At 32.7% G+C, this 12,114-nt stretch overlaps 3 protein-coding genes across 4 annotated transcripts in view; 1 reads left to right on the plus strand and 2 right to left on the minus strand.

Moving 5' to 3' along the window:
* Positions 1-10,862, minus strand: part of LOC128192320 (uncharacterized) — a 34,228-nt gene extending 23,366 nt beyond the window's left edge. The window contains exon 1 of the mRNA XM_052864918.1: positions 10,762-10,862. Within this exon, the coding sequence (XP_052720878.1) occupies positions 10,762-10,816 (55 nt within the window). The 5' untranslated portion in view covers positions 10,817-10,862. The remainder of the gene's footprint in view (positions 1-10,761) is intronic.
* LOC128192353 (putative nuclease HARBI1) lies at positions 1,133-3,736 on the plus strand. Its single transcript, XM_052864961.1, has 4 exons — positions 1,133-1,265; positions 2,789-2,901; positions 3,065-3,176; positions 3,345-3,736. Exons 3-4 carry the CDS (start codon positions 3,065-3,067, stop codon positions 3,731-3,733), a joined length of 501 nt encoding a protein of 166 aa, XP_052720921.1. The 5' UTR covers positions 1,133-1,265; positions 2,789-2,901; the 3' UTR covers positions 3,734-3,736.
* On the minus strand, positions 3,954-9,390 carry LOC128192342 (myb-related transcription factor, partner of profilin-like). 2 transcript variants are annotated; one of them, XM_052864950.1, is made up of 7 exons: positions 9,317-9,390; positions 8,675-8,742; positions 6,663-6,809; positions 6,413-6,472; positions 4,685-4,747; positions 4,250-4,303; positions 3,954-4,159 (listed from the first exon to the last, which is right to left on the minus strand). In XM_052864950.1, the coding sequence occupies exons 1-7, from the start codon at positions 9,373-9,375 to the stop codon at positions 3,960-3,962; spliced, it is 651 nt and encodes a 216-aa protein (XP_052720910.1). In that variant the 5' UTR covers positions 9,376-9,390; the 3' UTR covers positions 3,954-3,959. The 2 variants fall into 2 exon arrangements, with proteins under 2 accessions (XP_052720910.1, XP_052720909.1); XM_052864949.1 differs by lacking the exon at positions 9,317-9,390 and adding an exon at positions 9,078-9,274.
* Positions 10,863-12,114: the final 1,252 nt, after the last annotated feature.

A 12,114-nucleotide genomic window follows, 5' to 3' on the forward strand; every position in this document is an offset into this window, starting at 1 on the left:
ACAGATTCTGTGATTACGGGCCGCCAGAAGGCGGTCCGTTATTTGATATACATTCAGATATTGTAACTGCGTGTCTGCGGGATAGTTCTTTTTTTTTTATAAAATTATTATCATGCTTATTTTTATGAATTCAAAGTAAATTTGCATGCAGAAATGTGTTTTATGACTTTAAAAAATATTACATATTTTTTGTTTTTCTTGTAAATGTAAAGCAGGTCATAAACTGTTGTGTTAGACGCGTTTTTATCGAAACTATGATCTATTCGGAAAACTTCAGAGTTTTTCATTTCTTTTCAAAACAATGTATCTGGATCGGTAGACGGGACATACTAAAGACCTGAAACATTATTAAAATTTACCATCAAAATTAGTACTGTATAACAACCAACTCGTTTGCTTCTTTGTGATGTGTTTTCAATGTAAACAACCAATGATGATTCATACAACAATCATATTTTTTGTGGCCAATTTGATGCATGCATCAATTAAGTTTTCTTGTGTCATCTGTATCACATGTGCAAAAAACCTGTATTTATTACTAGGTATGTAATAAATCAAGATATTAATAATTCTGCTGATTTCCAACCGTAAACCATTTCAGTTGGCAAAACTATGATACCCACCCATCCCCTTGGTACCAAATGGATCTCTGGGTCCACCGCCATAAAACATTCTTAAGTCTGAGAATGTTCTCAAGTCTGAGAATATTCTCAACACCTCAATTCTCAGACTCAGTCGCCGCCATAAAAAAGTTGAGCAAAATAAAAATTCTCAAATTCTGTTTTATTCTCAAATATTTGAGTATACAAAAAAGTAGACTTAAGAATTTTCTCAAGCAAACAAAATGGCTGCCGTACACAGACGATTAGCAAGAAATCGCAGACGACGTCATGTTTTAGTCCGACCAAGGGTTTTTAGAGATCCCTTGGAGTTGTTGGATGACTTTGAAATCTACCAGCGCTATAGATTTCGCCCCGACACCATTCACTTCCTTGTGAATGGTGTTTCCGACCAACTCGAAACAGCGACCAAAAGGAACAGTCCAGTGCCTCCACTGTTGCAAGTGTTGCTGTTTCTACGGTTTGTAGCAACTGGGGCCCATCTTCGGCTGATTGGAGACAGCCTCGGGATTTCCGAATCCTCAGTAGGAAGATCGGTCAAGGCTGTCGCTGCTGCCATCATTGCTGTTTTTGCGCAAGCTACACTCGTCTTCCCTGTTGGAGAAATTGCAACGAAAGTGAAGGAGGGCTTCAGACGAGTTGCAGGTGAAAGCACAAACATTGCAAACACTAATATCTTACTTTTTCAAATAAAATTCCTTGTCTCTTACACTGTACCGCCACATGTTACATGCAATTTTTCCGAAGACCAAACTCATACTGACTCGATGAAAAAGCCGTGTGCAAAAATAGCACCTTAGTGTTTTCCTTCGTAACGAGAGTTTAGATGCAAGGGGGAGTACTTGATAAGAAAAAAAATAAGGGCGGATCCACCTTTTAGTAAATGAATAAAAATACACCGGAGTAGCATTAAATACATATGGAACAAAAATACAAACACTTTCCTATTTCGCAAAATGAAAATATATTCTTATCCTATTTAAACTTTCTGAGTGAACAAAAACTTCTGTCAATCAAATAAAATGATAGATTAAACAATTTGCAAATTGTGTGTGTGTGTGAGTAAGGGGGGGGGGGGGGGGGAGTGTGATAAGGTTTTAAGAAGTTTCTATATTTTATACATGTGCAATTAAAATTAAATACCTCTTAACCACAAGTCAATTAACATCAATTTGTTGAACACAACTGCACCTACATAATTGTCCTCTACTACCACTTATTTTCATTAACACTGTTTCATTTAAATTATTTATACTAGTTCATATCAACATTAAAATTCACACACATTTATCAGTCTATAGATTAAAAGATAATGATAATTGAGTTAATGTGATAATCCATATATATACAGTTGCATTTTAATTAACAAATGTTCCATCTTCCTCATTGCTAACATGAAATTGTTGTAGAAATATAAAACTAGGTATCATTTAACTTTAAACTTTCAAATCTGAGTAAAAAAAATAGAACTAATTTTTAAAAAAACCAGAATTCATATTCAATTTCAACTAACTTTATTTTAAAATAAAGAAAGTATTTACATTTTAAAAAAAAAAATTTTCTCAAATTATAATGCTCACTATTATGCAGACTTCCCAAAAATGTTATTTATAATATTTTCAAAATTTAACATAATTTTATGCACAATGAAATAAAACAACTGTTGATAAAATATATGAAGAGCAGTGGAAAAATGGATTGATAGTACAATTGGTTTACTTTATTTTATTAAGATATATATTTATATAAGATTACTAAGCTTTGATCTACAGTACAGTTAGAGTTATAAGGCATATACATTGGCATTATTTATATAACACCCCGTTATGGCCTCTTCCTTACGGGGGGGGGGGGGGGGGGGGGGGGGGGGGCTTGGGGGGAGGGGGTCATGATTTGAACAAACTTAAAAATATACTTCATGAGGATGCTCCCACACACAATTCTAAATTTTCCTAATTTTTAACAATGTTTTTAAAAATTGCCATTCAATGAAAATGAAATTGCATCACTTTCACCAAATGATGCATATAAATGTGCTAAGTTTGATCAAAATATACCCAGTGGTTCAAAATAATAAGTTGAGAATGTGAAAAGTTTATAATGACAGAAAAATGTATTCTAATAACAGGGAAGATGTTATTTTAACTTAAATCATTTATTTTTGACAGGATTCCCTAAAGTTATAGGATGCGTTGATGGTACCCAAATTCGCATTTCAACACCAAAAGCTAATGAGGCAGACTATGTGAATAGGAAAGGTTTCCATAGTCTTAATGTTCAGGTACTCATTAAAACATGCAGATACATGCATATGCATACCTAATCTCACATCTCTAAAATTCTCTTAAAAAAAGATATTGTTTAAATACAATTAAAAGCAAACTTATGGGTTTCTATGACAATAATAAATAATGAAATGATCACAGCTTTTTTGGAAATTTCAGATGGTATGTGATCCAAATTTTCGAATCACATCATTGTGTGCCCGTTGGCCTGGTTCCTGTCATGATGCAAGGATTTGGAGAACCTCTGGTCTCTATCAAAAATTTGAAAACGGTAACTATCCCTTCAATCATACTACATGTAATAACTTAATTGTACATACCTATGTTGACAATTCTTTTGTAAAACTAAATACATGTTTAACTAAAACTGTATAATAAGCAATGGATTATGATGCATACTTATGTACATGTACCATCATGAACATTTATTTTAATGCAGGTGACTACGATGGCATTTTATTGGGAGACTCTGGGTATCCCCTATCCCGGTACCTTATGACTCCGTATCTAACCCCTTGGACCCAGTCTGAAGAGAGGTTCAACTCAAGTCTCTGCCGAACACGAGTGCTCATTGAGCAGACTTTCGGGATAATGAAAAGAAAATTTCAGGCTCTACATTTTGGCCTCCGCACGTCTCCAGACCAGGCAGTGTCATACATTACCGCATGCTGTATCCTACATAACATAGGCATTGAGAGGGGGGATACAATTATCAGTGGTGACTGCAGGGAACTTAATGTAGCAGATTGCCAACAAGCAGTTATAAACGCACATCCAAGAGCTGATGGGGTGGCAAAGAGAGCCTCCATTACACAATCATTTTTTTGAAATCCTAGCTACTCAGGGTGACATCATTGTGGACTTGTCATTAAATGCCTGTCATTAATGAATCAATTGTTGATAACGAAACATTTTTGTTTATTTTATCTGTATTTAAACATGACATTGTGTATCATTATTATCATTCCAAATCTCTCTCTCTCTCTCTCTCTCTCTCTCTCTCTCTCTCTCTCTCTCTAACAGTATACAAATAAGCTAACAAATACAAAGATAATTACAACTCAGCTAGAAAACTGGGATATAGAGTTTGGATCTCTCCTAAAAGTTTCTGTTTCTTTAACAACAAGACCTCTTTCTTTAATGCCAGAACTTCTCTCTCCTCTTGAACCCTGTGTAATTCCTCCTCCAGTCTTTTGTTGTCTAATAACAAGTTCTTCTCCTCTAGGTCCTCATATCTTCTTCTTTTGCCTTCTCCTGTAATTGAATTCAGTTGCAATGTTTTGACAGCTTTCAAAAAGAAAAAGACACTGATTAGTAATAAATACATGTAAGTTTATTACAAACCTGCATCTGTCTTTCCTTTTCGTTTCACTCCATGATTCACTTGAACTGTTGGAACTTTAAGTAAAAAATTTTTAAAATGATCAAAATCTATTTAAGAAATGAATTTAATATTTATTAGTTTTATGCGATATAAAATGGTTTGGGGCAGTTTACACTTACCGGTAATAAACCACGAAGCGGTTTATAAAACCTTTATGTGTTCCAAACCATTTTATATCATATAAAACTAATAAATATTCATTTCATTGCTTATAATTTAATTTTTTGCTATTAATTGTAGATAAAAACGGTCATTTGATGTTTAAAATGAAATCAACATGTACAAAATTCAAACGTAACATCAGGCAGATTATTTATGAATTTAATGAACTACATGTGCATGTAGCTCTGATATTTGATTTGAATGTTATTAAAAATTAAAAAAACATCATGTACCTTTCTCAACTGAGGTAACCGTACTAATGGTAGGCGTATCTGTCAAACTCTGTTCTTCTGAACCTGAAATAACAAAATCCATCAGTTTTTCATTCTCCAACTACAGACAAAGATATGTTCATTAAACCAGTAAATGGTAGCTTGAAGACAAGTAATACTTTATTTAATAAGAGGCCAATGGGCCACATCGCTCACCTGAGCAACAATAGGTATGATAAAATCAGCTTTATGGAGCCACATACAAACACGATGTAATTATAATCAGGGCGATTATACAGTCTCCCAAACGAATGAGGCCATCACTGGTGGTAGGGATGACCCACATGGGCTAAACGTTACAGAAAACATTACCAAATTTGTATGAACACACTGGTGCAGTTATGAGAAGAACTGTATCTTTAAAAAAATAATGATTCAATTATGAAATAAACAGCAATATTAAAAAGTTCACCGGGATATGAAGTTGGCGGGTCACGTGATCAAATACTGTGAAGCCCGAAGGGCTTCTCAGTAGATTTGATCACGTACCAACCAAATTCATATCCTGGTGAACTTTTTAATATTGCTGTTTATTACTTATATTTACGCTTGAAAAAAACAAATCATCAAGAACGTTTTGAATAACCGAATAAGCGATAAGCGCGTGATATGATCATTGTGACGTCACAAAAAGTTCATACAGAATTGAACGTTTTCGCTATTCTATAGGTTCATATTAAGAAACATATTTGCAAATGTAAATATTGCTTAATTAAAACTTGATTATTTCTTTTTCTGAAATTTCATGATGTTCCCCAGGGGTCATTTACTATATATCAGGTGAACAAACATGACCCACGGAAAAAGAATATATATGGTGGGGTGGGGATCTTGACCATTTTCAAGATATTTGGGCACTTCCTGTTCGAGGGGGATCAGGACCTCCCCTGGGGCCAATGACCTACATGTACATACCATTTGAGAAGTACAAGTTTCTGAGAAGAGGATTTTAAAAGATTTACTCTAAATATTCCTTTGTAATAATTTGACCCACATTGTGGCCCCACCCTGCCCCCGAGATCATGATTTGAACAAACTTGAATCTACCCTACCTGAGAAAGCTTCCATACAAATTTCAGTTTTCTTGGCCAAATGGTTTCGTAGAAGAAGATTTATATTTTTGAAAAATACTAACAAATTTTTAATAATTTTAATTATCTCCCCTTAAAAGAGCGTCTGGCCCTTCATTTTAACGAACTTGAATCTCATTCACCCAATGATGCTTTGTGCCAAGTTTTTTGAAAATTTGCCCAGTGGTTCTGGAGAAGAAGTCGAAAATTTAAAAAGTTAACAGACACACAGACAGATGGACAAAAAGTGATCAGAAAAGCTCTCTTGAGCTTTCAGCTCAGGTGAGTTAAAAAAAATGAAAGAGCTAAAAAGTTGTAACATCCTTTTTTCCTTAATATTGACATTATTGAGCACATAACTAGCTGCAGAACTGTAGCTCCACAGAAAATTCTGGTTGACTGACCATCAAACCGAATTTTCCTCAGAGCTAGCCTACAGTTCTGCAGCTATAATCGATACACATGTACATGTATATACAAACTAAGACTAATGTAATCTTTTAAAAGTTTTTTTTTTTCAAATGAAATCTATCTCATTGTTGACCATTTATAAAAAACTTTAAATGGTTTGATGTTAATTTTATAGTTGAGAAAGTTAACTAAAAGTATTAAATTGTACCTTGTTCGAGGTGGTCACCTGCAGGGTCAACTGTCTGAGAAACTGAAGACATGCTTGGAGCTAAGAAATAATTAAATGCTTCCAATAAGAGAATGTACAGTAGTCAATGGAAACTTCCACAGCAAGTTAACAAGTCATAAATTTTTAACATTTAAAATGATTTCATCTGATATATAACAATCAAGGTTGATTGGCTTCTTCTTTTTTGAAGAATTAAAAAAATTTAAATAATAATCAAATTGCAAATCACCATCTGTATCAATACCCCCCTGTAGACCAGAGAGATGTGGCTCTCCATCTGCAAGACGCAGAAATGTTTCCTCTCCTTGTGTGAGAGGGGGGAGAGGGGGACCACCACCAGTTTTTGGGCGTTTAACTCCATCCAGCTTTTCTTTGCCTATGACAATATATAGTATAAAGTAAAAACTACTAAAAAATATGAATGTAATATAATTTGTCTATAATCAGTATAAACCAACAATCTGATACCAATCATAAATGCCTCTTTTAAAACAATTTTTAACTCATTTATCTTTTCCATGCATTTTAATTATAAATTTAGACCTTCATCTTGCTCTTCATATATAATATGTAATTTATATGTTGCCTTATATACAGGCATGGGGTAATTGAGTAATCATATTTGATTGTAATGATTACTCTTTTTCAAGTAATCGACAATAATCTGTAATCGAAAAGATTTTCGATTACTTGTAATCGTAATTTAATCGATTACAGCTAAAAAGTTTAGTGTAATTATAATTACTTTTTTGATTTCTTACGATTACTCTTTACATAAACATATTGTGAAGCACTTATTGTATGAAAAAATACTCATCAAGTGTTGTTTATAATACAATTCATTGAATAAAATTGTTTATATTCATTTTTATGATTTTCCACTTTCACATAAAATATAAATATTGGTTCACATGTCATTGAGTACATAATCAGATAATCAGTTTACTCCATGTTTCACACTTCTTTGCAGATTTTTTTTTTTAATATTTAACATAGTGTGGCTCCGAAAAACCACTAAGCTACTGACAATTATTAGAGAGAGAGAGAGAGAGAGAGAGTTATATTTTGTGTCTATTTTGCCAGAGAAAGAAACAAACCCGAAAGGGTGTGTAATTGTCAGTAAGTGTGTTTGTCCTTGTCATGTAAAGAATCCACAAAGCAGTTAATGAGGTGTGACCCCCCTAATCACGTTTAGATAACAATTAAAATAGCCCCAACAAGGATCTATTTTAAAAATCAAAACAATTACAAGCTCCAAACACAATTCATTCAAATCATGAAGCAAAGCTGCCTAAAAGTTCTTTGCATATTTCTGATGATATTTTTAAAAATTATACAATTTCAATCAAATTCAATTCTCGTTTTACCAATAACAACCAAATATGGCTAAAGGTGCAAGGTCAAGATTTCATCTTAACTCGTTAACGTCCAGGAAAAAAACTTGTTTACATGACAGAGCTCTATATATATAATTGCTTATAATTTGACATTTGAATAAGCAGTAGAAATTATAAAATGTTATTTTATGAAGATTGAAATATGAAGTCTCAAATTTTCATATCATTCATAATGAAAATACCCCTTTAACTCTAAAACCAAATTAACTTGAAGAGTTTTTATATGATATGTTCCGAACAGGTACCATGCGCATTTTAATGAAATTTTTTCTAAAGTATTCTATTAATAATCGATTACATGTTATAAAGTAATCGATTACTGGACAAAAATGAGTCTCAGTGAAATCAATAAATAATCAATTACACAAAATTCCCCGAAGTGATCGATTATTAATCAATTACTTTTTTAAGTAATCGTGTCCAAGCCTGCTTATATATAAACAAAGGTCTAGCTTCAATTAAATTGTATTCTGACCATGATACTTGTATATAACTTGTATATAATTTATATGCATTTAAAACTTATGCTAAAAAAATACACCCCACCCCAAAAAGAAAAAGAAAAATGAAGTGTCAAATTTGTGTCGAATTAGAACATATTAACTATTTTTTCTTCAAATCATCAACCATTTAAAAAAAGTTTTATTAAGTGATGCACTTAATTGTTAAGAATTTCCTGTTCCTGGTGACAACAAATGTTTGAAAAAAAAATAGTTATGCTCTCAATAAATTAGATCATATCAAGTAAAATTTGGCAATATTTCATATAATCATTTAATTATTTGTTATGAATCCATATTCATACAGATCCTACTCTTTTAAATTAAAATGAATTCATACTTACTTCTTGATTTGACATTATAATATTTTTTCTTAACCTCCTCCCAGGTCCTCCTTTTGGTGTCGTATAGTCTACAATATTCAAGAAATACATGATCCACCCCTTTATTAGTGTCCACAAAGCAGAGATAAAAATAGATCAATCAGTTGCGGTGGGTTTTTTTCTTCTGATAACCAATGCATCTATCCTTTTTTCTCATAATTAGTTTCTCTTTCTTTTAAGCACCTCAGTGTATATATCGTAAAACGTTTCTTGTATAAATTTATTCAGTTAATTGTGTGTATACGGGCAAAGAAGAATCACTTCGACGATGTTCTTAAACTGTTAAACCTTTACGAATTTTTCAACTATATATTCTAAATTTTATACAAACGAGTATAGTTTTCCGGCAAAATTTCATACTAACGAATTCAATTTATCGGCAATCAGTTGCCATTCCCTTTCTCGCGTTACTTTAAGCTTTCCTTTGGCCCCGCTCCCTTTCATCAAGCCGAACAAGGCCCCCGATCTTGTTTTAACTTCCTCAATTAACATCACTTCCTCGTCATCTTGCCAATTCTGAGATCGGCGTTTACCCGTAATTGCTTTGTCGTCCATTTTTGTTTTTTTTAAATGAAAAAGCAGACGATAAGAGGGTATACTTACGTTTTGTTTACACGTTGTCCAATGCGTTTTATTGCTCTTTCAACACTAGAGAGTTTCATGAGGCCGCTTCATGCGTTGAAAAAAATCCGCGAAAACCGTCTCGCGAGAACATGAATTTGAGAAAATTCTCAACTCAAGTCTTGAGAATTACTCAGCTAAGAATATTCTCAAGTAGCTTTATGGCGGTGGTTTTGAGAATATTCTTAGCTGAGTAATTCTCAAGACTTGAGTTGAGAATTTTTTTGAGAATTCTCAAAGTTTTATGGCGGCGGACCCAGGCTCAAAAGTAAACTTGTACAGAAATAAACGATTTAGTTTTTTCCTTAACCCCCCCCCCCCTCCCCCCAAAAAACAAAATGATGAAATGTCTCTCTCTCTCTCTCTCACATAATAAATATTATTAATATACTTCCATGTTAAATACTGAAATCTGATTGGTTTAGACGTAGTTGATAATCCGTTCTATTACCCTTAGCGTTAGCAACACACTTGGCAACGGGTAACACAACGAATTGTTACATGCGCGGAAATTATGCGCGTACGGTTCACCATATAATTCACATCATTCCTCTACAAAAGCAGTAAAGTTTTCTTTAAAATTTAGACATTCAGTATAATAAAATAAATAGTGCCTGTTTGGGGGGGGGGGGGGCAAGAGTTGAAATTGACACCAATCAATTTCAATATCAATTTTAACTCTTACCCTCCCAAACACGCACTATTTATATTATGGTGCTGGCGTCAATAACAGCTAACACTATTCCAGACGTCAAATATTTGAACAAACAAAAGAATGATATAGTTAAGGCATACTGTATATATGTACTTCGATGTCAATACTAGACGGTATGGTTTTTACATACAGTTCATGTACATGTGATATGAAGCTTTTCAAATGATCTTGATCAGAAATGATTTTGACCCAACCAGGCTTTCGTATACTAGTAACAAATTATGTTTACAGATCAGCGAACCATTTTAGAAAAAGGATGATGTTGGTATAAAGACAGAAAATAAGTGCTGTATTACTGTTTATAAAATCAGTCCATATCTTTTTGAATATTGAAGCTGTAAAAACACCCGCCCCCTTTTTTTTTGAAAAGAGATGGTGATCGACACTGCCATATACTAATTCACTCTAGATACAAAAACATTCCATTTCTCTCTGAACCTTTATAGCAGGTTATCGTACACCAGACATACATGGTTTAAATTCCCTTTTGTTTTTTTTGTGTAAACTGTACATGTAACGTTATTATTTATAAACATAAACGTCTAAGAATTATATTTTTTTTTACCAATTTTATTTCATCAATAAAATATTATTCATGGCGGTGATGCAGTTATCCATTTTCAATGATTACTCTTTAGTCAAATAATATTCATTAGTCAAATAATATTTATTGAAGCTTTCATTCAAAATTCATTAAATATGACCTAGCTACCTTGATAAGTAAGGATCAAGACAACAGGTAATCCTACATCGTATATACTATACATCTTTTACTATCAAAGAAAGTTTATTCAGTATGAAAGCCCATCAGGGTCCGAAACAAATAAAGTTACTTATTGCACTAGTATTACATGGTTAATACTTAAAGGGGCATATGGTCACGATTTTGGTCAAAATTTATTTTTCCGTCTTAATAATGCTTTAGTAAAGTATTTCTTATAGTCAACCAAAATTTGAGTGTCAGTCGTCGAGTTATAATCGAGATAAAGAGCTTACAATTCTTTGTTATGTAAACAAGGATGGGGCAATGTGTTTGTTTACAATTTGAATGTTGAATACAAAATCCCAGGTTTAGACCTCAAACGACTGTGAAAATCGCTAGCAACTGTTTATTTATATTCAAAACGAATAAGCAGATATAGAAAAATCAGCTGGAAAAAGAACTTTTACCGGTATATTGAACCAATGTAAATACAAGGCACGAGCCTTGTTTACATAAAAGTCAAAAAAATGTTAGTTCTGTAACTCGCCTATAATTCTAAGACTGGCACTCTAATTTTGCTTGATCATAAGAAATGCATTACTAAAGCATTGTCAACAATAAAAATTGGAAAATTTAATTTATTAAGAAATATTTTTTTCATTATCTATATATACATACAAATGCTTGTTTGTCATACCTTAGTGTTAATCAATAAACGATAGATTCAGTAAATATCAAAACCCAAATGAATAGAATTGCGTACAAATTACATACATACAAAGTAAATTTTGAAACAAAACGATGTAAACATTTTGGGTATATACATGTAAGCTGAAAACACAATATTCATATCCACTGAGTATTTTCGTCTCTATGATCGATTGTGATTGATATAGAAACAGACTACTTTAACATTTACACGATCTAGACGTAACCAGTTAAAATTATTAAAAATTACTATTAATAAAATTACTATAAACCAGTCAATTATATGCATAAATATAGGCAACTCTTTTACTTTTAAGAAGTGCTGTCAAAGGCATTTCTTAGCTCTTTATACATGTAAATATAAACTTTAATTCATGTACGTATTAATAATAAAATTTACTAATTAAAATTATTCAATAGTATTAGAAATGACATCGTCGGAACCCCCGTGGGTTCCGACGATGTGAGAATGATTGCTAGTAATTCCTAGCTCTCTGATTGGCTGAAATTCAACATCCTAGAAATAGACCCTTCGTTAAATGAAAATTCGCGTTTCTTAATGTGTTTTTCAATATTACTCCAAACTAAATAAAGGTGATGAGGGTTTCCTCCCTTGATAACATTCAATTCAATATGTCTGTATCAGTCAGTCAC

Source organism: Crassostrea angulata, chromosome 7 (genome assembly GCF_025612915.1).
Source record: "Crassostrea angulata isolate pt1a10 chromosome 7, ASM2561291v2, whole genome shotgun sequence".
NCBI classification, from domain to species: Eukaryota; Metazoa; Mollusca; class Bivalvia; order Ostreida; family Ostreidae; genus Magallana; species Magallana angulata.